At 42.8% G+C, this 22,872-nt stretch overlaps 1 protein-coding gene across 3 annotated transcripts in view; it reads right to left on the bottom strand.

Moving 5' to 3' along the window:
• Positions 1–657: 657 nt before the first annotated feature.
• LOC141133571 (uncharacterized) overlaps positions 658–22,872 on the bottom strand; it is a 97,346-nt gene continuing 75,131 nt past the window's right edge. For all 3 annotated transcript variants that reach the window (XM_073623036.1, XM_073623037.1, XM_073623035.1), the window contains 4 exons: positions 18,942–19,096; positions 16,810–16,968; positions 11,374–11,514; positions 658–3,606 (listed from right to left, as the gene is read on the bottom strand). In XM_073623036.1, the coding sequence (XP_073479137.1) occupies positions 3,289–3,606; positions 11,374–11,514; positions 16,810–16,968; positions 18,942–19,096 (773 nt within the window). In that variant the 3' untranslated portion in view covers positions 658–3,288. The remainder of the gene's footprint in view (positions 3,607–11,373; positions 11,515–16,809; positions 16,969–18,941; positions 19,097–22,872) is intronic.

Genomic DNA, 22,872 nt, shown 5'->3' with positions numbered 1-22,872 from the left:
AGCGTTCCAGGGGTATAGACGCATGCTTTGACTCAAGGACTCTAAAGGACTTTTTCATACCTATCCAAGGTATGACTACCTCATGGGGCAGGGGGCACCAGGAGAATAACCAAGGGGCACTTAGAAGATCATGTACAGGAATGTGTATTGAAGACAACTTTGTGAACTGTTCATATGTTATATTTAAACAACTTCAGTAAAAGAACTTTTGCTGTTATTTAACTTGGCTTGGTCTGAAGCTACATGAGGACAACATTAAAAGGGTGCATGCATGTGCAGTAGGGCAGTAGGGAACCAGCAGTGAAGCCGAAAGGCTTCAATGCCTGGTTCCTTTACCAGGAATGGCAGCGGCAGCACCCGGGAGTCAATCCGAAGAACGGCTGGGGTGCTGACATCGCGGGCTCCCTGGACAGGTAAGTGCCCTACTGTTATTTTTTTTTAACCCAGGCTGGACCTCCTCTTTAAGTGGCAGCCTCTGCCTTCCTCTGGGGGCACTAGCGAGTGTTTTTTCTGTCTGTGTCCCCCTGTAGGCACAGTGAGTACCGCCCACATACTTTAATTACTGCTTTTCACCAAACTATTTTCTGCAATTGCACTGCTATTTTATGTTTTTGTTCATTTTGCTTATTTCTATAGTTTTTGTATTAAAAAAGCAGCTTTATAGAAATTACTTTTATTTCATTTTGCATGATATCCCATAAAAGCTTCAATGCATTAACAAGAAATATATTTCTTATACAATATTATGTATTATTTTTTGCATAACAGTATAGGAAGTACACAAGTGGCAGTAAATTATAGCTCAGGCACAATATACATAAAAAATCGACACAGCATAATGCATAGCAGACATTTTACATTTAAGGCACAGGTTTCAACAAAAGTTGCAGACATAACACGTTTGGTATTACACTGGAAATCCAACTGCAAATACTGGCATTATTAATTTTGTGTATGCATGGTGCCAGGCAGTTGGAGTATCAAGCATACCAAGTGGTGGGCACCTGAGTTTACGAATGCTTTTGTGGGAGGTAAGGGTTAACACTGATGGTCAGGTTATTCCAGGCTCTTCGGGGAAGCACTGCCTTCTGCTGGGGAAAACACATAAAAAGGAAGGGAATCACCTCTCGGGGCACTGCAGTTAGTAAGATGGTCAGAGGTATGGTTTCAGGTTACCCAGTAAGGGGCAAGGAGAATATTGGAGATGCGATTGCTACTTGCTGCTTAACCACCCCTTCTGAGAACCCCGTCGGGCCTGCAAGGGGATGGACTCATGCTTTGACTCAATGACTCTAAAGGACTTTTCACACCTATCCAATGTATGACAACCTCATGGGGTAGGGGGCACCAGGAGAATAACTAAGGGGCACTTAGAAGATAATATACAGAAATGTGTATTGAAGACAACTTTGTGATTGTTCATATGTTATATTTAAACAACTTCAGTAAAAAAACTTTTACTGTTATTTAACTTGGCTTGGTGTGAAGTTACTTGAGGACAACATTGATAACAAGTGGTGGGCACCTGAGTTTACAAATGCTCTAGAGAGGTAAGAGAAACTGTAGTAGGTGAAGTGAGTGGTATAAGTCATAGAGAGAAAGGAAACAAGAGAGAAGAGAAAAGACAAATGACAATACATAACTTCTTTATGGGGGTGCAATCACCTTCCAAGGAGAAGAACCATCATCCCTTGTACTTAAAGCCGAACTCCAGCTTTCTGTCACCTTAAAATAGTTTGTTTGCTCCAAGCCAGTCCAAATTAACTACAGTATTACCTTCATTAACTGATGCACCCTCTGTCAGCGCTGTATAAACTGTATGTAGTATCAGATCCTGCAACAAAATCAAGTTGGGCCTAGCCATTCACAGGAAGCTTTGTATTATCTGAATAGGTACAAAGCTTCCTCTTATTAGCTGAGGTGGAGAGGTGGACAGATGACGTCACAACCAGAAGAAGCCTTGTACTCATTCAGAAAATGCAACATGTTTCTGTCAGTATGAGTAACAATGCATTGAGTTCTAAATATGTATCTGCTTTGGCCAATCACTGAAGGCTTCTATTCCAGTGATGTAAGCTGGGGGGAGAGGAAGTTTGTGGTGACTTTCTAGGAGGGTTCTTCCAATACAAGCTAATGCTTGGAGAGGATGCCAGTGTGGGAGCCCTTGTCCTTTCTCCCAAGCCTTTGCCTGGAGACAATAATACTGTAGAGAAGGTCTTTGTCTGAGGCCCAAGCCCTATGGAATCTCAGCTGGTCTGTGATAGGGCCCATGAGAATCAGGTAGATGGCTGCCTATTTGGAGCATCTTCAGAGGTGTCTGTTATGCTGAACAATGTCCAGCTGAGCTTCAGGGAAGCTGCTGCCTGATGGACATTGCATAGAGACCTCATGAGAGAAGGTCTTTGTCGTGGGCCCAAGCCAAGTCCCATGTAATCGAAGCTGTCCTGTGTAAGGACCTTGAGATTCAGGTAGATGGCTGCCTATATGGAGCATTTTCAGAGGTGTCTGCTATGCTGAACAATGTCCAGGAGGGCTTCAGGGAAGCTGCTGCCTAATGGACTCTGCATGGAGACCTCATGACTCAGATCTTTAAGGTACCTGTGACTACTCTCCTAGAGTCAGAGGACTAACTCCTAATGGAAGGATGCTCTTGATTAAACTTGGACCATCAATAGAGGTACTTAAAGGACTTATTGTCATTGGGGGGCTCCTACTGAGGCATTTAGGGTCACCGCTAGTTGTTATTAAAAGATTTATAAATGTGAGGCTTCACCTGAAACATTAGGGCCACCATCAACTTTGATATCACTCGGAGTCTGTTACTCAAAACATTTAGGCCAGCATCCATTTTTGTGTCTGACAAAACCCACTCTCCACAAGTCCATTAGTCCATTGAACATTGAAAACTAAAATGACTGAAGCCTAATTATCACTACTGGTGTCTCAGTGTATTTTCGGGTCCAGCTACAAGGAGGGTCATGACTTGGTAGGGTAGGAAAGCCCATTATAAACCAGCAGCCCTTGCATGCTGTTGGTTTATACAGGTACTCTTTAAATAAATAAAAAAAACGCAAAACTTGTAAAAAAATACAAAAATAGTATAACATATTAACATACAAACATTAAAGCAATGCAACAATGTTAACACTCTCCAACCTGCTCCATCAGTCATAGTTCACCATACCTAAATGTTAAACTGAACTTTCTTACAATTTCTTGCTGTTGTTTTTAATATACAGTGTTGTTAGGTACAGATACACTCATAAAATGGCAACATTAGTAGAAAAATCAATCACCGCCACAGTCCCCACCACCACAGTCCCCACCATCAAAACCACAGTCCCCACCTCCACCCCAGTCACTGCCTCCACAGTCCCCACCTCCACCCCAGTCACTGCCTCCACAGTCCCAATGATGGTGTCCTCCAGAGTCCACATCATGATGGTGGTGGTCCCAGTGTCCAGAATTGTTGTCATGGTGAAAATCATGGTGATGGTCATGGTGATGGTCGTACATATCAGCAAACTCTAATCCACCAGCATGGGCCCAGCCATCGTCGCTATCACTAGAGCTGTGGCTGTAAGATATTTCCTGTATGCGGAAACTCTGCAAAAAAAGAAAATACACAGCTATGACAAAGACAAATCCCATACTAAAGAAGACCTTTAGGTGACTTTATAAGGCTTTATCAATACACTTTTGACATGTCACAGCAACAGTATATACATACAGTATTTATTTATTATGTACAGGACGCCCAGAGTGTGTCCTGGATGGCAGGTACATTTCCCCAATTTTTTTGTTTGTCAGGGACAGTTGTGGAGATATTGCTGTACCCAGGGGTTCTCACCCATGAAGGATGAGGCGTTCCAGGGGTATTTGGCTAGAGAGAGGACTGATATCCAGTACTCTCTTGCTTGCTTAATATTTGAGAGGGAAGAACCTCCAAACTCTGACTACCAGGACTCTGGTCCAGAAGGAGTTAAGGCTCCATTCACACCATGGCGTTACGTTTTGCAGGCAGAATTTCAGCGACTCTGCCCGTGTTTCAGAAACGCCACAAATCGCGGGATGCCCTTGCGATTCCTGTAACTGAGAATGCCACCAAATCGCGGTGCGATTTTGCCACGATTGTCACCCAAAGAATCATGCCAAAATCGTGCAAACAGAATCGCGGGATGCCTGACGCCCAAAAGAAGTTCTTGTACCTATTCTACACAGTCCTGTGACAGCTGAGGCATCCCCCACCAGCGGCCTTTATTTATTTACTATTTTCATTAAGAAATAAAAGGTCCTTAGATCCCTATATGTCATCTTAATAGTGTTTAGACACACATACATTTCTGGTTACTTGGGGGGGGTAATAGGGGAGGTGTACTGGATTTCACCCTGATTTGAGCTTTTGTACAAAATGTTGTGAATTTTAACCCTTTCGCTGCCAGGTCCATACATCGTAGGGGCCTCACAGCGGGGGTTTCACAGACAATCCAGTAGCTGCAGCCATCGGGATTGTGTGTGAGGCAAACTGCCCGTCGGGTGAAAGCATTCGGGCGGCAGCTCGATTGCTCACACACGCCCCGGTACCGTCGCCCCTCCCCGTGCTGCTGCGCCCCCACCATGTTTTCCGGGCTTCACTTGCCCATATGTGGGCCCGGGACCAACATGGTGGGTGCCGGCAGCTGGGAGGGGCACACGCCCACTCTCCTCTCCTTCTTGCTGTGACCCAAAAAGCGACGTCTATAACCTCACTTCTGGGTCAGCCTCTCAGTGTCCCCAGCTACCATAGTCGGGATGAGATTGCCATGCAATGTGCATCAGTGGAGCCCAGAGGAGACATTGGGGGTCATTGCATGCCTCATTAATGAGAACTTGTCACCTAAAAAAACATCACATAGGAGACTTTTTGTCAACTATGTGATGAAAAAAAAGTTAAGAAAATTTTTTTTTTTTTTCTGCAAAAAAATTAAGTTACAAATAAGCACAAAAATCCCCCCCCCCAAAAAAAAATGTTGAGGCCCCCCTACATATAAGCACGTACGAACGTAAACGCATGCGTCGGGGGCGCCTACGCATGAAGACGTTGATTGCGATACACTTGTTACATATTGCCGCACACGCCGGAGCAATAATTCCAGCACAAGACCTCCTTTGTAATACTAAACTGATGGGCTAAACTCTGGGCTTTTGAAGCGTCGCCTATAGAAAATATAGGGTACTGAAGTTTGTTGCATTTTCAGGGGCACACACAAATTTAAGGTTTGGCATATTGGGTATCTATTTACTCATCTTTTATATTTTACCAAAAATGTGGGTTATTTATTGTGTTTGCTTGCCCCAAAATTCACTTTAGTGTGTTTACTACAGAACTGTTGCATTTCCTAGACCTTTGCGGTAATATGTGACAAAAAAAATGGAAATACCACTATTTCATTCTCTAAGGTGTCTGCTTTCTGAAAATATATAATGTTTGGGGTTTTTACGTCATCTTCATGGCTAAAATGATTAACATGTGTGCAAAAAACACAAAAACAGCTCTGGCAGCAAAAAGGTTAATGAATTGTTGACAATGAATGCTTTTAACAGTATTGCATGTTGAATGAGTTCAGTACCATTAAAATCCTGACAACTAACATACACATACAGTATGTGGTATCGCTGTAATCGTCATGAGCAGGAACATTTATTTTGGGTTTTTCTTTTCTGGTGGTAGGTTATGATTATCATTAGTATTATCATACAGGATTTATATAGCGCCAACAGTTTATACAGTGCTTTACAATATAAAAGGGAGACAATACAGTTATAATACAATAAAATATAAGAGGATTAAGAGGGCCATGCTCAGAAGAGCTTACAATCTAATAGGGTGGGGCAGGTGGTACAAAAGGTTGTAACTGTGGGGAATTAGCTGATGGAAGTAGTAGAAGATTAGTTGGAGATGTGATAGGCTTTACTGAAGAGATGAGTTTTCAGGGATCGCCTGAAGGTAGCAAGAGTAGGGGATGGCCGGACAGGTTGAGGTAGCGAGTTCCAGAGGATGGGAGAGGCTCTGGAGAAATCCTGGAGACTAGCATGGGAGGAGGAGATGAGAGAGAGCTTGAGAGCAGGAGGTCTTGAGAAGAGTGGAGAGGACGATTTGGGTGATGGTAGTTATGGTAGTAACAAGAAATATATATATTTTTTTTACTTTTTTGGGTCAGTTTTCCTTTGATATTAAAAAAAAAAAAATCAGGTGATATCGATTACCATTTACCACCAAATAAAAGCTCAATTTGTCCTGAAAAAAAAAGGTATAATCCTTCTCCTGGACGAACAAAGTAGTTGTGATGATATGTACAGTTTTACTAACACATGTCAAAGTTGCAAAATTGTGCTTAGGCTTTAACATTTGTTTTACCCTTAGGTGCGAAGCAGGGGCGTAAATAAGGGGAGGGTCAGGGGTGTTCAAACCCCCCCCAGGGCCAAAATGAAATGCATGGTGTCCCTGTTCTGCAGCCACACATGGCACCAGTGACAGACAGCACTGCAGTCAGTGGCACACAGAGTGTAATAATGCCACTTCGGCAACTGTAATAGATCATAAGGCATACCCGCACGCATGTTGTGGTACATCGCCAGGCCGGTCTATCGAGCTTGGGCTGAAGGCTGACAGATCTATCACCAGGCAGCACAGTGGGAGCCGGCGGAGCGTGTAGTCCTGCCCACTGCACACCATGTATTCCCGTTGGCTTGGAGTGCTACTCCCACCTTGGGCTTGGGAGAGGAGCTTTGCCTGGGCCATGGAGCGCAGAGCGCTTGTAAAGTGCTGTGTAGCCGCTGGCCCCCCACATGGATGAACTGCTGCTGTCCTGTCCAGGTATGTCCCTCTTTCTCTTCTGGCCTAGTCTTAGAGAGAGTGTCCTCAGGCTTACCACTGCTCAGACTGCTGAGCTGCTGCTGGCATTCTGCTGTTCATACGAGGTAATCGTGAGTCGGCGAGAGACTGTCTGTGATTCTGTGTGGCAACTGGCAAAGTATGTGATTGAGGCTGGCTGCATTGCTTGTGTTACTGACAGTTGGCTGAGGCTAAGCTGAGTTTTCCATTGCTTGTGTTACTGACAGTCCAGCTTGGCACTGGCAAGTTTGTTGTGGTGCTCACCAGCTTACTGATTCAACAGTTGGCACCACAACATGTCTGCCAATGCTAGACCCAGGCTGGACTTTCTGCTGTCTGCAATCACACTGTGTTTTCGATCTGCTACAGGTGTCAATTCAAAGTTAACAACTCCCCAAAAGAGGGTCGCAAACCCAGTGTTTGTCTGAACCAGATCGCATGGTTAGTTTTAATTTCAAAAAAGGTGCCTGCACTTCTTTGGTGCGATGTGGTGCGATTCAGCCCATTCAAAATGGGCTCAAATCACACCACACAGAATCGCATGTGAATTGCACAGGAATGCATTGCAGTTCCTGTGCGATTCACATGCAAACTATAGTGTGAAACCAGGCTTACTGTATTGATTGCAGTGCAATCCAAGCCCATTCATTTTGAATAGGCTCAAATCGCACCAAAGTCATGCATGCACCAATTTTGGAACAGCACTGCAACCGATTCGCATGGTCGTTTTGTGAATGTGATCTGGTGCAGGCAAACGCACTGTGTTTTGCAACCTTTGTTTGGGGTGTCGTTGAAATAGCACTGACACCCACTGCAGATTGCAAGGGGGTGCGATTTGAATGAGGTGGATGAAACGTGCGTGGATTGAGGGTTTCCCGCATTGTAGTTTACCTCCGCCTATCTCCTAAGCGGTAGTGTGTTTTTCCTTTGCCAGTGCAGGAAGGTGTGCAGTTACATACCTTCTCGCACCCGCTTAGATGTGAACCTAGCCTAAAGAAATGTCTGTGTATTCAAGGCTGGTAATTTTTCAGTTGATTGTTTGTTTGTTTTTTTTATTCTGTGATTAATTGAAAATTAAGCTAATGTGAACTCAGTGAGTGTGCTGCCTTCCACAAGATGGTGCCCTTTGTACCTGCCCAGTAAGATTGGCGATTACAGTGCGCCATCCTGTGGTAGGCAGTGCATTCCCCCCTTTTTTTTAATCTATAAAAGTTAAAAAAGTCAGGGAGTACTCTGTCTGACACAACATGGTGCACTTTGCACCATAATAGCCAACTTTACTGAGGAGGTGCAAAGGGCACCATCTCCTTGTAGGTAGGCAGCACACTCACTTTGCACCTATTCAGTTTGGACACTAATAGTGGACAATAGCCAACAGCGTCATAAAAACTGGTAGAAGGAAAAAACTGAAATCAGGTTTGATTTTCTAAAGGACCTGATAAAATACAATTAAGGATGAGATTGCTTACTAGGGGCAACACATGTCGTCTTTCCTTTTTCCTTTATCATTTTGGCGCAATTTATTTTATTTAAAAGGCTTTTACTTAGTACCTGCTGCTGAACCCCCCCAGAACAAAAACTTATCTACGGCCCTGGTGAGAAGGGGTTAAGAGTAAGAATAAAAAAGGGCAAGAAAGGGCAAACAAGGGTGAGTAAGAATAAGTAAAGACAAGAAAGGGCAAATAAGGATGAGTAAGAATAAGTATGGACAAGAAAGGGCAAATAAGGATGAGTAAGAAAAAGTAAAGACAAGAAAGGGCAAATAAGGACGAGTAATGCCGCGTACACACGAGCGGACATTACGGCGGACTTTGCCCGGCGGACTGGATTTCGTCGGACAATTCGATGTGTGTGGGCTCCAGCGGACTTTGTTTTCTCAAAAGTTGGACGGACTTAGATTTGAAACTTGTTTAAAATTTATCCGTTGAAATCGAGTCCGGTCGAAAAGTCCGCCGTCTGTATGCTAGTTCGACGGACAAAAAGCCACGCTAGGGCAGCTATTGGCTACTGGCTATGAACTTCCTTGTTTTAGTCCGGTCGTACGTCATCACGTACGAATTCGACGGACTTTGGTGGATTGTGTGTAGGCAAGTCCGTTCATTCAGAAAGTCCGTTGGAAAGTACATCGAAAAGTCCGCCGGGCAAAGTCCGCCGTAATGTCCGCTCGTGTGTACGCGGCATAAGAAAAAGTAAAGACAAGAAAGGGCAAATAAGGACGAGTAAGAATAAGTAAAGACAAGAAAGGGCAAATAAGGACGAGTAAGAATAAGTAAAGACAAGAAAGGGCAAATAAGGACGAGTAAGAATAAGTAAAGACAAGAAAGGGCAAATAAGGACGAGTAAGAATAAGTAAAGACAAGAAAGGGCAAATAAGGACGAGTAAGAATAAGTAAAGACAAGAAAGGGCAAATAAGGACGAGTAAGAATAAGTAAAGACACGAAAGGGCAAATAAGGATGAGTAAGAATAAGTACGGACAAGAAAGGGCAAATAAGGATGAGTAAGAATAAGTACGGACAAGAAAGGGCAAATAAGGATGAGTAGGAATAAGTAAGGACAAGAAAGGGCAAACAAGGACGAGTAAGAATAAGTAATGACAAGAAAAGGGAAATAAGGATGAGTAAGAATAAGTATGGACAAGAAAGGGCAAATAAGGATGAGTAAGAATAAGTAAAGACAAGAAAGGGCAAATAAGGATGAGTAGAAATAAGTAAGGACAAGAAAGGGCAAAACAAGGACGAGTAAGAATAAGTAAAGACAAGAAAAGGCAAATAAGGATGAGTAAGAATAAGTAAAGACACGAAAGGGCAAATAAGGACAAGTAAGAATAAGTAAGGACACGAAAGGGCAAATAAGGATGAGTAAGAATAAGCAAGCACAACAAAAAAAAAACACAAGAAGTGCAAACAAGGGCACATAAGGGCAAGTAAGAAGAAATAAGAATAGATACGGACAAATTAGATTAAGAATGGGCAAATTAGAACATAAAAGAACAAGTAAACGTAAGAGCAAGAAAGGAAAAATAAGAACATGTAAGGACAAGAAAAGACAAGACAACAAATAAGGAACAGCTTTGGCTGAAGTAGGACTTTATCCTTAGTATACCCGATATCCAACAGAACATAATACATAGGTGTATAAAGTTACCCTGTAGTCCCCTAGTTCCCAACCTGCGGAACTTTGACCTTTGATACTTATTGTTTGGCCCCGGGGCTCAAGCAGCCAGTAAAGATGATGTTATGGCAGTGATCTCTAGGAGTCATTTAGGACCTCCATCCTTCAATTACACCTATAGCATATCCCCAGTCTCTGGATATCTCCAGCTGTATGTTGGCAGTCTCTGTCAACCTCATGTGAGACCCTCTGGGGATGTCTGGCTAATGCCCTCTCCTCACCATTCCCTAGTGCAGGGGTCTCCAAACCGTTGAAACAAAGAGCCAACTTATTGACCTTCAGACTTTAGGGGGCTGGACTGTTGCTAGTGGGAGTAGAATATGTTCTGGCAACAGTGGGTGAAACAATGCCTTGGGCTTGGTGCTCAGCAGGAGTAAACAAATTACATAATGCCTGTGGTCAGTAGGAGGAGGAATAGTGACCCATCATTGGTGTCAGTGGGAGGAATAGTGCCCCATAACTGGGATCAGTGGGAGGAATAGTGACCCACCATTGGTGTCAGTGGGAAAAATAGTGCCCCTTTGTTCTATCAGTGGAAGAAGAGTGACCCATCATTGGTGTCATTTGGAAGAATGATGCCCCATCATTGGTATCAGTGGCAAGAATAGTGCCAAATCTTTGGTGTCAGTGGGAGGAATAATGCCCCATTATTTGTATTAGTGGTAGGAATACTGACCCATCCTTGGGGGTCAGTGGGAGGAATAGTGGCCCATCATTGGTGCCAGTGGGAGGAATAGTGCCCCATCAGTGGTGTCAATTAGAGGAATAGTGCCCCGTCATTAGTATCAGTGGGCGGAATAGTGCCCCGCCATTGGTATAAGTGAGAGGAATAGTGCCCCACCATTGGTTATCAGTTAGAGCAATTATGCCCCGCCATTGGTTATCAGTTAGAGCAATTGTTCCCCACCATTGGTTAACAGCTAGAGCAAATGTGCCCCATCATTTGTGTTTATGGAAGGAATAGTGTCTCATTGTTGGTGTTAGTTTGAGGAACAGTGCCCCACCACTGAATAGTGGAGTAGGAGGACACTGTTGGTGTCAGTAGGAGGAATAGTACCTTGTATCAGTGTGAGAAATGATGCCCCAAAGGCCGAATAAAGGCAAACAAAGGGTCATATCTGTCCCGTTGCCCACAGAATGGAGATCGTTGCCCTAGTACCTCAATGGCCTGTAAGAGCACTGCCACTGGACAGGGCATTTGTAGGAGCTGCTGAAGCCTCATTCTTTGTTCCAAATAATTGTATCTACTAGGATTGGATGGACTCTCTGCTTTTTCCAGTCTGACCTTCTAGCAGCCCTGAGACTGGCCTGGCCCTTTCCACTCACCACATAGAGGAAGGATGCCAGGATCATGGCTTTCAGAGCGGCCTCCATGTTCAGCGGGAAGTGGAAGATGACTTGAGAAGACTTCCCTTCCTTCTCTTTGGTGATGACAGCCACAGGCTGGGAGCTATCCATGCCGAGTATCTGAAGGGTAGAAGCAGACTACATCAATGATGATCCGCAGGAAATTAGAAAAGACACACAAATGCAGCTGTTTCCTAATACAACCTTGATGTGTTATTAAAGGAGTTGTAAAGGCAGAAGGTTTTTTTATCTTAATACATTCTATGCATTGGGATAAAAAACACATTCTGTGTGCAGCAGCCCCCCTCTGCCCTCCTAATACTTACCTGAGTCCATCTCAATCAAGCGATTTTGTAGGAGAGTCTCGTCTCTCCTCATTGGCTGAGACAGCAGCGTGGCACCATTGGCTCCTGCTGCTGTCAATCAAAGTCAGTGAGCCAATGAGGAGCATAGCAAACTGCTCTGCCCACAGCCATTACACAGAGCGGTAAGTATAAAGTTTGTTATTTTTAAATGGAAAAAAAAACTGACACTTTAGTAAGTGGAATCCTTATTGGTAGAGCTCCAAAGAGATGAAGTTAAGGGTAAAATAATACTGGGAGTATGCTATAGGCCCCCTAACCTGAAGGAGGAGGGGGAGGCAGACCTCCTATCACAATTTGGATTAGCAGCAAGGATGGGAAGTGTTGTCATAATGGGGGATTTTAATTATCCAGACATAGACTGAGCAGAGGGAACCGCGTATTTGTCTAAGGCTCGCCAGTTCCTAAATGTCTTGCAGGACAATTTCATGGGTCAGATGGTAGACGCACCAACTAGAAATAAAGTGTTACTAGATCTACTGATTACCAACAATACAGACCTGATTATGGATGTGGAAATACGGGGCAATTTAGGAAACAGCGATCACAGGTCAATTGGCTTCAGTATAAATCACACAAATAGGAAATATAAGGGAAATACAAAGACACTGAATTTCAAAAGAGCCAACTTCCCTAAACTACAGACCTTGCTAAAAGGCATAAATTGGGATAAAACCTTAGGAACAAAGAACACGGAGGAGAGATGGGTTTGCTTTAAGAGCATATTAAATAAGGACATTAGCCAATGCAACCCATTGGGTAATAAATTTAAAAGAGCGAACAAAAGTCCTGGATGGCTTAATACCAATGTAAAAATGCATATAAAAGCCAAAGAGAAGGCCTTCAAAAAATACAAGGCTGAGGGATCATCATCAGCATTCAAACTTTATAAAGAATGCAACAAGAAATGTAATGCCGCGTACACACGGTCGGACTTTTCGTCTACAAAAGTCCAACGGACGCTGACGGACTAAAGCTGGCTGGTAATCCGATCGTGTGTGGGCTTCTCCGGACTTTCAACGGACTTTTTTAGCCTCAAATCCGACGGACTTTAGATTTGAAGCATGCTTCAAATCTTTACGTCGTAACTACGACGGACCCCGAAGTCCGCTCGTCTGTATGCTAGTCCGACGGACAAAAAAACGACGCATGCTCATAAGCAAAAACTAAACGGAAGCACTCGGTCTAGTAAAACTAGTGTTCGTATTGTAGGTAGCACATTCATCACGCTGCAAAATCTGTGATCGTTGAATGCAGCGCATTTTATTTCTTCTTTACGAAGGCTCTAAAGAACGAAGGTGTTTTGCTGTTCATAATCAGAGTTCTCCCAAACTGATTTCTGGATTCTTTTTCTCTTTGATCTCATGAATGATATAGTATGCATTTTAAAAACAATGTTTCCATACTAATAATACTTTTTCCCCTTTTTTTTTTTTAGGTTTGTAAAGTTAACACAAAGAACCCATTATTATTTTTTTTTTTTATAGTGATTATTTTTTAGTTTTTAGATAAAGTTAACCCAAAGCACCGTTTTTGGTTACGTAAATTTTTTGATTTTCAAGACTTACCACTTGAACATTATTAACATTAGTAATGTATTTTTGGTGTGTTTTTTTTCAAACTCAATGAGATTGTTGTCCCTTGTTAATTTAACATTGTGTGTAAAATCAATGATTTAAAAGAAAACACATAAAGTCTTTTGCTAAACTCAAAAAAGATCCATTTATTCATGGTCAAAATAAAATAAAGAGGAAGTCAACGCTGGAAAAAGTCGGTGTACCAGAAAATTGGGATCTTGCGGAGTCCATATAAGAGGGAGCACAATCTGGTCCAAGAATCCCAGAGATCAACAGCACCAGCAGATGATCTAGATGTCCCCAGACTGTGGTCCTACAACAGCCTGCGTCTTCTGTCAGACCAGACTGAACCCAGGTCATCATTTTCTTCTCTTCCCTGCAGCCTTTCCTCCACGCTGCCCTGCAGCCTTCCCTGTAGCCTTCTTTTGAGGCTGTGGCTCTGGTGTTTCAGTTGTGGCAGGAGGAGGAGGAGGAGGAGGAGGAGGAGGAGGAGGAGGGGGGGCTGCCTCATGCAGGTATCCTGCCTGCTGATATAGGGGGTCAGCAAAGCCAACAAACGGTCAAAAACGGGGTCCGTCATCCGGAGAAAGTTCCTGAAATCCTCAGGATTATTCTCACGGATCTCACGGAGCAAAGGCATGTGACAGAACTGGTCACGCTGAAGCAACCAATTCTTGGTCCATGAACTCCTCCTCGCCCTGTTCATGGACTGGACTTGGGCTGAAGAATAAACTACAGCACCAAGCACATACAATGCACGAGCTCTACGACGAGTACGTACAGGTAACATGGCTTCAAAACGGTCGGCTGGTCAGAACGCACTAAACAGAACGCACTGAAGAACAGCAAGGCCTGTGAAGAACGACCTGAAAATCAGGAACGAGCGGGCAATAAAACAAAGATTTCTCAATGCCAACTGACCAAACGCACTGAAAAGCAGATACAAACCTCACAAGCACAGACTGAACAACAGTTAAAACGAACTGAAAAATACGAGTCTCACAAGCGCGAATCGTCTCTCACCAAACTTCTACTAACACGAGATAAACACGAGATTAGCAGAAGGAGCCCAAAGGGTGTCGTACGGGCTATTGAACTTCCATTTTATAGTCTCGTCGGACTTGGTGTACGTCACCGCGTACTAGGCTGTCGTACTTTTGTGTGGTCGTGTGTGTGTAAGTCCGTTCGTAAGAAAGTCTGCCGCAAGTCCGCCGAAGGTACGTCGGAAGTATGTCGGACAGGCTGTCGGACTTTTGTAGACGAAAAGTCCGACCGTGTGTACGCGGCATAAGGGTGCAATTAGGGCGACTAAGATAGAACACGAAAGACATATCGGAGGAGAGCAAAAAAAATCCCAAGAAATTCTTTAAGTATGTAAACAGTAAAAAAGGGAGGACAGACCTTATTGGCCCCATAAAGAATGAGAAAGGACATCTGGTTACAAAGGATGGGGAGATGGCGTAGGTATTGAATTTATTCTTCTCTTCAGTCTTCACGAGGGAATCTGGGGGGCTTCAGTAACCAAAACTGCAGTGTTTATCCTCGTGACACATCACAGGAAGCACCCTCATGGCTAACAGAGGACAGAATTAGAATTAGATTTTGGAAACTTAACACTAATAAATCACAGGGACTGGATGGCTTGCACCCGAGGGTACTTAGGGAACTCAGTCAAGTAATTGCCAGACCATTGTTCCTAATTTTTACTGACTGGAATGGTACCAGCGGATTGGAGAAAAGCCAATGTAGCACCAATATTCAAAAAGGGCCCAAAATACATCCCTGGGAATTACAGACCAGTTAGCCTAACATCAATAGTATGCAAGCTCTTGGAGGGGATGATAAGGGACTATATCTATATCAACCTCACCTACTATGTAACTATATGTATCACTTTAAAGATTCAACTTTTTTTAAAAAGCTTACCTGCTCTGTGTAATGGTTTTGCATAGAGCAGCCCCGATCCTCCTCTTCTTGGGTCCCCCACCGGCGCTCCTCCCCCTTGACCAGTGCCCTCATAGCAAGCCATTTGCTATGGGGGCACTGGTGGGTGCTTGCTGCCGAGCCCTGCACAAAGAGCTGCCGAGCTGCCGAGCCCTGCCCTCTGCTCTCTCCTCATTGGCTCACTAGCCGTGATTGACTTAGCCAATGAGGAGAAGGAGTCCCAGGACAGCAGAGGCTCTTGTTCACATCACTGGATCAGGAGGGAGCTCAGGTGAGTATTAGAGAGGGGCTGTGGGGGGGGGGGGAGTTGCACACAAAATGGTTTTTTACCTTCATGATATACTGCTACGGTAGCTGTTCTGTGCAGAATCATATATAAGTCTGCAGTTACGCCAGAGGGGGCACGCACACGCCGCTTCTGCTGTGATTACTCACACCAGAAGCCGATCAGCAGGTGCTGGCAAATGGACATCCGCTGGCACCCGCCGATCGTCGAGAAGAGAGGCTCAATGGTGCTCTGCTTATGTAAACAAGGCAGAGCTCCGTTCTGACAGTGGGGATGTGATGGATTTTTTCTCCCTGTAAAGCAGGGAATAAAACCATTACATCCTTTAGTGAAAGCAGCACACATTACAAAAAATGTCCTGGACATGAAGGGGGGGGTAAATTCTCCAGAGGGCAAGCAGTTAAAAAGGTCACGAGGCTTGAACAGACAGGAATACAAATCCTTTGGCAGGTGAAACAGCTCGCTTATATGTATTTCATATGTGAGAACACAGAATATATCCTAGGTACAAGTGAAACATTCATTTAGTAAAATATGGTTTATTTCTTAGAAATATTTTGTATGCGGGCAACTGTTTGAAACTTGAAGTATATATATATATATATATATATATATATATATATATATATATATATATATATATATATATATATATATATATATATATATATATATATATATATATATATATATATATATTCCCACAGTAAAAAGTGTGATTTAAAGGGCCAGCACTGCTGTAGTTATCTCCTTTTTTTTTAGACAGGCTGTTTCTCAGTCAAACGGTAGATAGAGTCATAAGGGGTGAAGGGGAGGAGTCGCTGCCATGACTCATTAAATTGTGTGAGCTTAAGCTGCTGAGCTCTGTAAACAGGATTATTTATGCCAGAGAAGATAAGGAGGAGCTGAAAAACATGAAAACAAAATATTTGTATGCAATATTTCATCATTTACAGCCAGCAGATGGCATTGTGCGCTCCTTGTCACAGGTTTACTTGTCTATTCTTAGCTGCTGCGTTGAAAAAGTTTGTTGTTTGCAAACCTCAACAGTTCAATTCAAAGTGGATAAGTCAGAACAGTGCCCTTCTGTTTATCTCGTGTATGGCTCAATCTGAGGTTTTAAATAAGAGAAAATCTGTCCTCGAGGTTAGGGAGGACACAGTGCTCTGACTCATTGGTTTATGTGTATAAATTTTAGCTTGAACTTCTAGTTCCCTTCTGCTGCCCAACCCAGTAGTAGCCTCACCTCAATAGTACTGCCATCATTGGAGACCTCAGATACAGGCAGCTTGGCGCTGAACACCGGCTCTCCGTTCCCCCTCTCGATGGAAACATTCATATTGCTGGAGGAGGTAACGATCCTGACAATCCCGATGTGGTGAGCAGACTGAGCACTAACTTTCAACTGGGGGAGACAATATAACATAACATAACAATATAACATAACAAAAACATAACAATATAACAAAACGTAATTTAACATAATATCTTTGAGAAATAATAAAACATAACAACAATTACATACAACAATATAGCCAAAACATGATAATATAACATACTATTAACATAACCATAAATAAAAAAGAACAATACACCAATAAAATAACTTATATAACATAATATATACATAACATAACAATATAACACAAAGATGCAGGATGATAACTTTCATACGAAAGGGAACCTGAGATGTGCAGAAGAGGAGGAGGAGGTGTGTGTGAAAGGGTTAAAAAGAAACCCGCAATCATGAAAATCCCTGACTCTAATTGGCTGCTGTCCCCTTCATTGATAAAATACTTCCCTCCCTTTCTCCATTGTGAAGAAAGGGGGCTCTCAAATGTAAAACAGTACAGTAGATTGTTTTACATTTGTGATCCCTGTGTTTAGTCATCAAAGCGATCACGAGGTGCAGAACCGCTCAACTTGGCTCTGTACACTGTGTCTGCGATGCAAGCTGTCCGATGATGGCTCAGATCACAAGCTATTAAAGGGCACCCTTGCCACCCGAGGGCAACTTCTGCAGTGCCGGTTATAAAATCATCCACCACTTTACCGTTTTACAACATACAGCAAAGGAGAAGTGGTACTGACTCCCCCCCCCCCCCCCCCCCTCGACTTTACTTGCTTGCCCTGGGCCAGTGACTCAGGCAAATAGCATTTTCGGAAGTAGATGTACAAAGGCAGCCTTCACATTCCTCCCCCTACAAAAATGGTGTACTTTTTTATTACACTGCGATTTATTAGATCAGCATAATGCCCGTATTGTTTGGGAATGAATAGAATGAAAACTAACTAGAAAAAGAGGCACCAGTGCTAAACTCTAGGAAATCTTTTTAGAGAGTTGACACCACAACCTTCACCGAGATTTCTGATCTGTTATATCGGGTATGGTGGAGCCAGTCATTTTAATAGGGGGGTGTAATGTGGAAGTATTGATTTGTAAAGGGGCTGTAATGGCAATTCCCCAGTCCCTGATCATCTCCTGCAGCATGTCCTCAGTCTCTGATCATCTCCTAAAGCATGTCCCCAGTCTCTGACCATCTCCAGCAGCATGTTCTCAGTCTCTGATCATCTCCTGCAGCATGTCCCCAGTCTCTGACCATCTACTGCAGCATGTCCTCAGTCTCTGATCATCTCCTGCAGCATGCCTCCAGTCTCTGACCATCTACTGCAGCAAGTCCTCAGTCTCTGATCATCTCCTGCAGGATGTCTCCAGTCTCTGATCATCTCCTGCAGCATGTCTCCAGTCTCTGACCATCTACTGCAGCATGTCCTCAGTCTCTGATCATCTCCTGCAGCATGCCTCCAGTCTCTGACCATCTACTGCAGCAAGTCCTCAGTCTCTGATCATCTCCTGCAGGATGTCTCCAGTCTCTGATCATCTCCTGCAGCATGTCTCCAGTCTCTGACCATCTACTGCAGCATGTCCCCAGTCTCTGATCTTCTTCTGCAGCATGTCCCCAGTCTCTGATCTTCTTCTGCAGCATGTCCACAGTCTTTGATCATCTTCTTCAGCAAGTCCCCAGTCTGTGATCATCTCCTGCAGCAAGTCCCCCATTTCTGAACATCCCCTGCAACAATTCCCCAGTCCCTGATCATCCCTTGCAGCAAGTTCTCAGTCTCTGATCATCTCCTGCAGCATGTCCCCAGTCTCTGATCATCTCCTGCAGCATGTCCCCAGTTTTTGATCATCTCCTGCAGCATGTCCGCAGTCTTTGATCATCTCCTAAAGCAAGTCCCCATTTCTGATCATCTCCTACAGCATGTCCCAGTCTTTGATCATCTCCTAAAACAAGTCCCCCGTCTCTGATCATCTCCTGCAGCATGGCCTAATGATAAATGTATTCAGCTGATTTTTTACAGGAACAGAATACTTACATAGGTTTGCCCTCCACAGCAGTCACCATCGGTCAGGTTAAGGGAAACCACGTCCCTCTTGTATGGATCACGAAGGCGTAGGTTCAGTGAAGGGCCACAGCACTCCGACTCCCGCCATACAGTGAACAGATCCTGCCCGTTCTTGGTCTGAAAAACTGAATGTTGGGTCAGGTCAAAGACTGCTAAAGAGCTCCTCTAAACGTGGAATACTGGGAGCCTTATGTACTAAAAATGAGCTCCAGCTGCCGGCAAGGATGAGCAGTGTTCACCTGACTCTGCCAGCTACATCCTTCTCGCCAACCCTGCGTCTGCTCTGCACCCCAACACACATCCACACATCAGCATTTACAAAAACTAACTGGTCTCTGAGATGCAGCTTCCTGTGGGTGGTCAATAAAAGTCCAGCTCCAGCGACTTTTCTTTTTTTTAGAAATGTATTTTTATTATATTTCAAGAATTGAGTTGTCTGAATACATCTGTATATTCCTGTTGCACATCAACTAAAACCATTTTAAGTATCATGTCTAAAAAAAATCATTGAAAAAAAAAAAGTATCACTTTTTCCCACAAATAGAGCTTTCTTTTGGTGGTATTTGATCATCTCTGCGGTTTTTATTTTTTGCGCTATAAGCTAAAAATTAGCGACAATTTTGAAAATAAGAACATTTTTTTTTACTTTCTGCTATAAAACACATCCAATACAAAAATGTAAAAAAAAAAAAAAAAAAAATCGAATTTCTTCATCAATTTAGGCCAATATGTATTCTGCTACATATTTTTTTTTATTTTTTATTAGTAATGGCAGCGATCAGCGACTTATAGTGTGACTGCGATATTGTGGCGGAAAGTCGGACATTAATGCCGTGTCCGACAGAAAAAGTCAGACGGAAGCTTTTCATCGTATATATCGATAGTGTGTAGGCCTCATCAGGACTTTTTTTTTTCCGAAAAATCTGACGGACCTGGAAATAGAACATGTTCTAAATATTTCCGAAAAAAACGCTTGTCTGTATGCTGTTCCGACGTACCAAAAAATACGCATGCTCTGAAGCAAGTACGAGACGGAAGCTACTGGCTACTGGCTATTGAACTTCCTTTTTCTATTCCCGTGTTGTCACCGCGTTCTGGATGGTCGGACTTTGTCGGACTTTGGGTTGACCGTGTGTAGGCAAGACCGCTTGAATGGAATTCCGTCTGAGTTATGTCGGAGAAACTGTCAGAGTTTAATACGACGGCTAAACCGGTCGTGTGTACGCGGCATAACTGACACTTTTTGGGGACCCGTAAAGCGAATACAGTGATCAGTGCTAAAAATATGCACTGTAACTGTACTAATGACACTGGCTAGGAAGGTGGTAACATCAGGGGTGATCAAAGGGATAACTGTGTGCCTAGCCAGTGACTTTTTGTACTATGGGGGAGGGTACTTATGGAACGCATGGATATTTGTCCCTGCTTTGCAGGAACAAAGGACCAATGCCTTCCCTAATGACAGAACGGCGATCTGCCTTGTTCACATAGGCAGACCGCCGTTTTCCCTCAGTAGTAAAGGATTGGCGGATGCTGGCGGACATCGAGTCCACGATACCCACCGATCAGCTCCCGCTGTGTATAATTACAGTGGGAGCAGGCCGGTGGGGGCGCACATGCGCACCCCAGTTTCGGATGTGCCGGAGCATGTACTAGGCGCAGCAGTGCCACTTTGCCGCCGTATATAGTATGTAAGTTATACAGTTGGCAAGTGGTTAAAGTGGAATTTTAGTCAGAAAATTAAGTGTTGCTAGATGACTTCAGGTTGACCCCTTGGTTGGCTGCAGGTATAGCTATCTAAAACATAAAAAATAGGTGTCTATAAAGTTTAACCCCTCGGCGCAGAGCGCACGCAAATATGCGGCCAAACAGGACTGGGCTTTTTTTTCCGTGGGGCTGCATATTTGCGTATCTGTCTTTGTGCTGGGAGCGTGTGCTGCATGGTGTGCTCCCAGCACAGAGATTGGGATCTAACCGGGAATCCCATGCCACATACTAACGATCGGGACCCGGAACTCTTACTTCTGGGTCACCTGATTGTCGTGATAGCCTTTGATTGGCTATTATAGTGACCAGTCACTGTGAAACCCGCCCCCCCCATGTTTTCTCTCTCTAAATGGAGGCGAGAGATACATTGTAGCTCTCTCCTTTTAAAAAAAACAAAAAAAACAACTGTGTGTAAAAAAAACAAAAAAAAAACAACTGTGTGTAAAAAACAACAAAAAACAACAACTGTGTGTAAAAAAAAAAACAAAAAAAACAACTGCGTGTAAAAAAAACAAAAAAAACAACTGTGTGTAAAAAAAAAAAAAAAAAAACAACTGTGTGTAAAAAACAACAAAAAACAACAACTGTGTGTAAAAACAAAAAAAAAAAAACCAACTGTGTGTAAAAAAATACAAAAAAAACAACTGTGTGTAAAAAAAAAACAAAAAAAACAACTGTGTGTAAAAAAAAAACAAAAAAACAACTGTGTGTAAAAAAAAAACAAAAAAAACAACTGTGTGTAAAAAAAAAAACAAAAAAAACAACTGTGTGTAAAAAAAAAAAAAAAAAAACTGTGTGTAAAGAAAATGAATAAAATAATAATAAAAAAAAAAATTAAAAAAAATAGGAAAAAAAAAAAAAAAAAACAATATCAAGGTTTGATCTAGGTCAGTGCCAGGGTTAGAGTTTGGGTCAAGGTCAGGGTCAAAGGTCAAGGTCCGTATTTATTTCCGGCAGGATATATATATATATATATATATTTTAATTAGTATCAGTGTCGGTGTGTTTTAGGTAGGAGAAAAAAAAGTAAAATGCGCACTATTGTTTCTGAGCTGTACTCAGGGTTACAAACAACAACTAACATACACATATGCGGTATCGCTGCGATCGTCAGGAGCAGGAGAATTTATTTTGGGTTGTTCTTTGGTGGAAGATTATGGTAACTGCAAGAAATATACAGCTAAATTTAAAAAAAAAAAAAAAAAAAAAAGATTTTTTTTTTACTATTTTGGGTCAGTTTTCCTTTGATAATAATAAAAAAAAAAAAAATCAGAGAATATCCATTACTATTTACCACCAAATGAAAGACCAATTTGTCCTGAAAAAAAAAAAACATGGTATAATCCACCTGGATGCACAAAGTAGTTGTGATGTTTTACTAACACATGTCAAAGTTGCAAAATTGTGCTTAGGCATTAACATTTGTTTTACCCTTAGGTGCGAAGGGGTTAAAATCCAGTAATACACAGTCTCACCCTGCTCTGCACATGCTCAGTTGCTCTCCATTTTTTAGACACTGACGAGTTTGTAGAGGCCTTAAAGCAGAATTTAACCCTCCTATCCTGTACAGCCAAGGAAGCTGCTTCTGTTTGATCTGCAGCTGCCATGGTGCTGGACATGTGATCAGTTATGACACCAGACATTTGATGGTTTGACAGTTTGATTGAGCACACAAGCAAATGTGACAGTTAGCAATCCTGGCATTCCAGGAATGTGACTGTTTTTGAAACCATTAAATTGATGGGTTTAGTTCCACTTTAGGATTTACTTCTGCTCAGGGGCTCTGGGCTTCAGAAAAATGTCAGCCTCCAGTAAGAAGAAACAATGCCGGGGGAAATTTACAGCACACACTAATTTTGGTAGCCTAATTATTAATGTGGAATGTATGTTCTTTGCTAAAGAACATTATTTTTTATCAAGTTGTTATGGGTAAAGTTCCACTTTAAAGACACATTAAAAGGTGCATGGGTGTAAGATGATGTTAATCTCCTCCCTCCTCCCTCTCATTGACATGGTAATGAAATGATTCAATTTAATGTTTTCATTAGATACCTTATTTTAAAACCAGTGATGTCCTCACTGGGTGCCTGTGCTTCTCTATGCAGTGCAGGTGTTCCATCAAAATCGTTGACCC

Source organism: Aquarana catesbeiana, linkage group LG03 (genome assembly GCF_042186555.1).
Source record: "Aquarana catesbeiana isolate 2022-GZ linkage group LG03, ASM4218655v1, whole genome shotgun sequence".
Lineage (NCBI taxonomy): Eukaryota > Metazoa > Chordata > Amphibia > Anura > Ranidae > Aquarana > Aquarana catesbeiana.
Note: the sequence above shows the minus strand (reverse complement) of the source record. Positions and strands in the feature narration are given on the sequence as shown.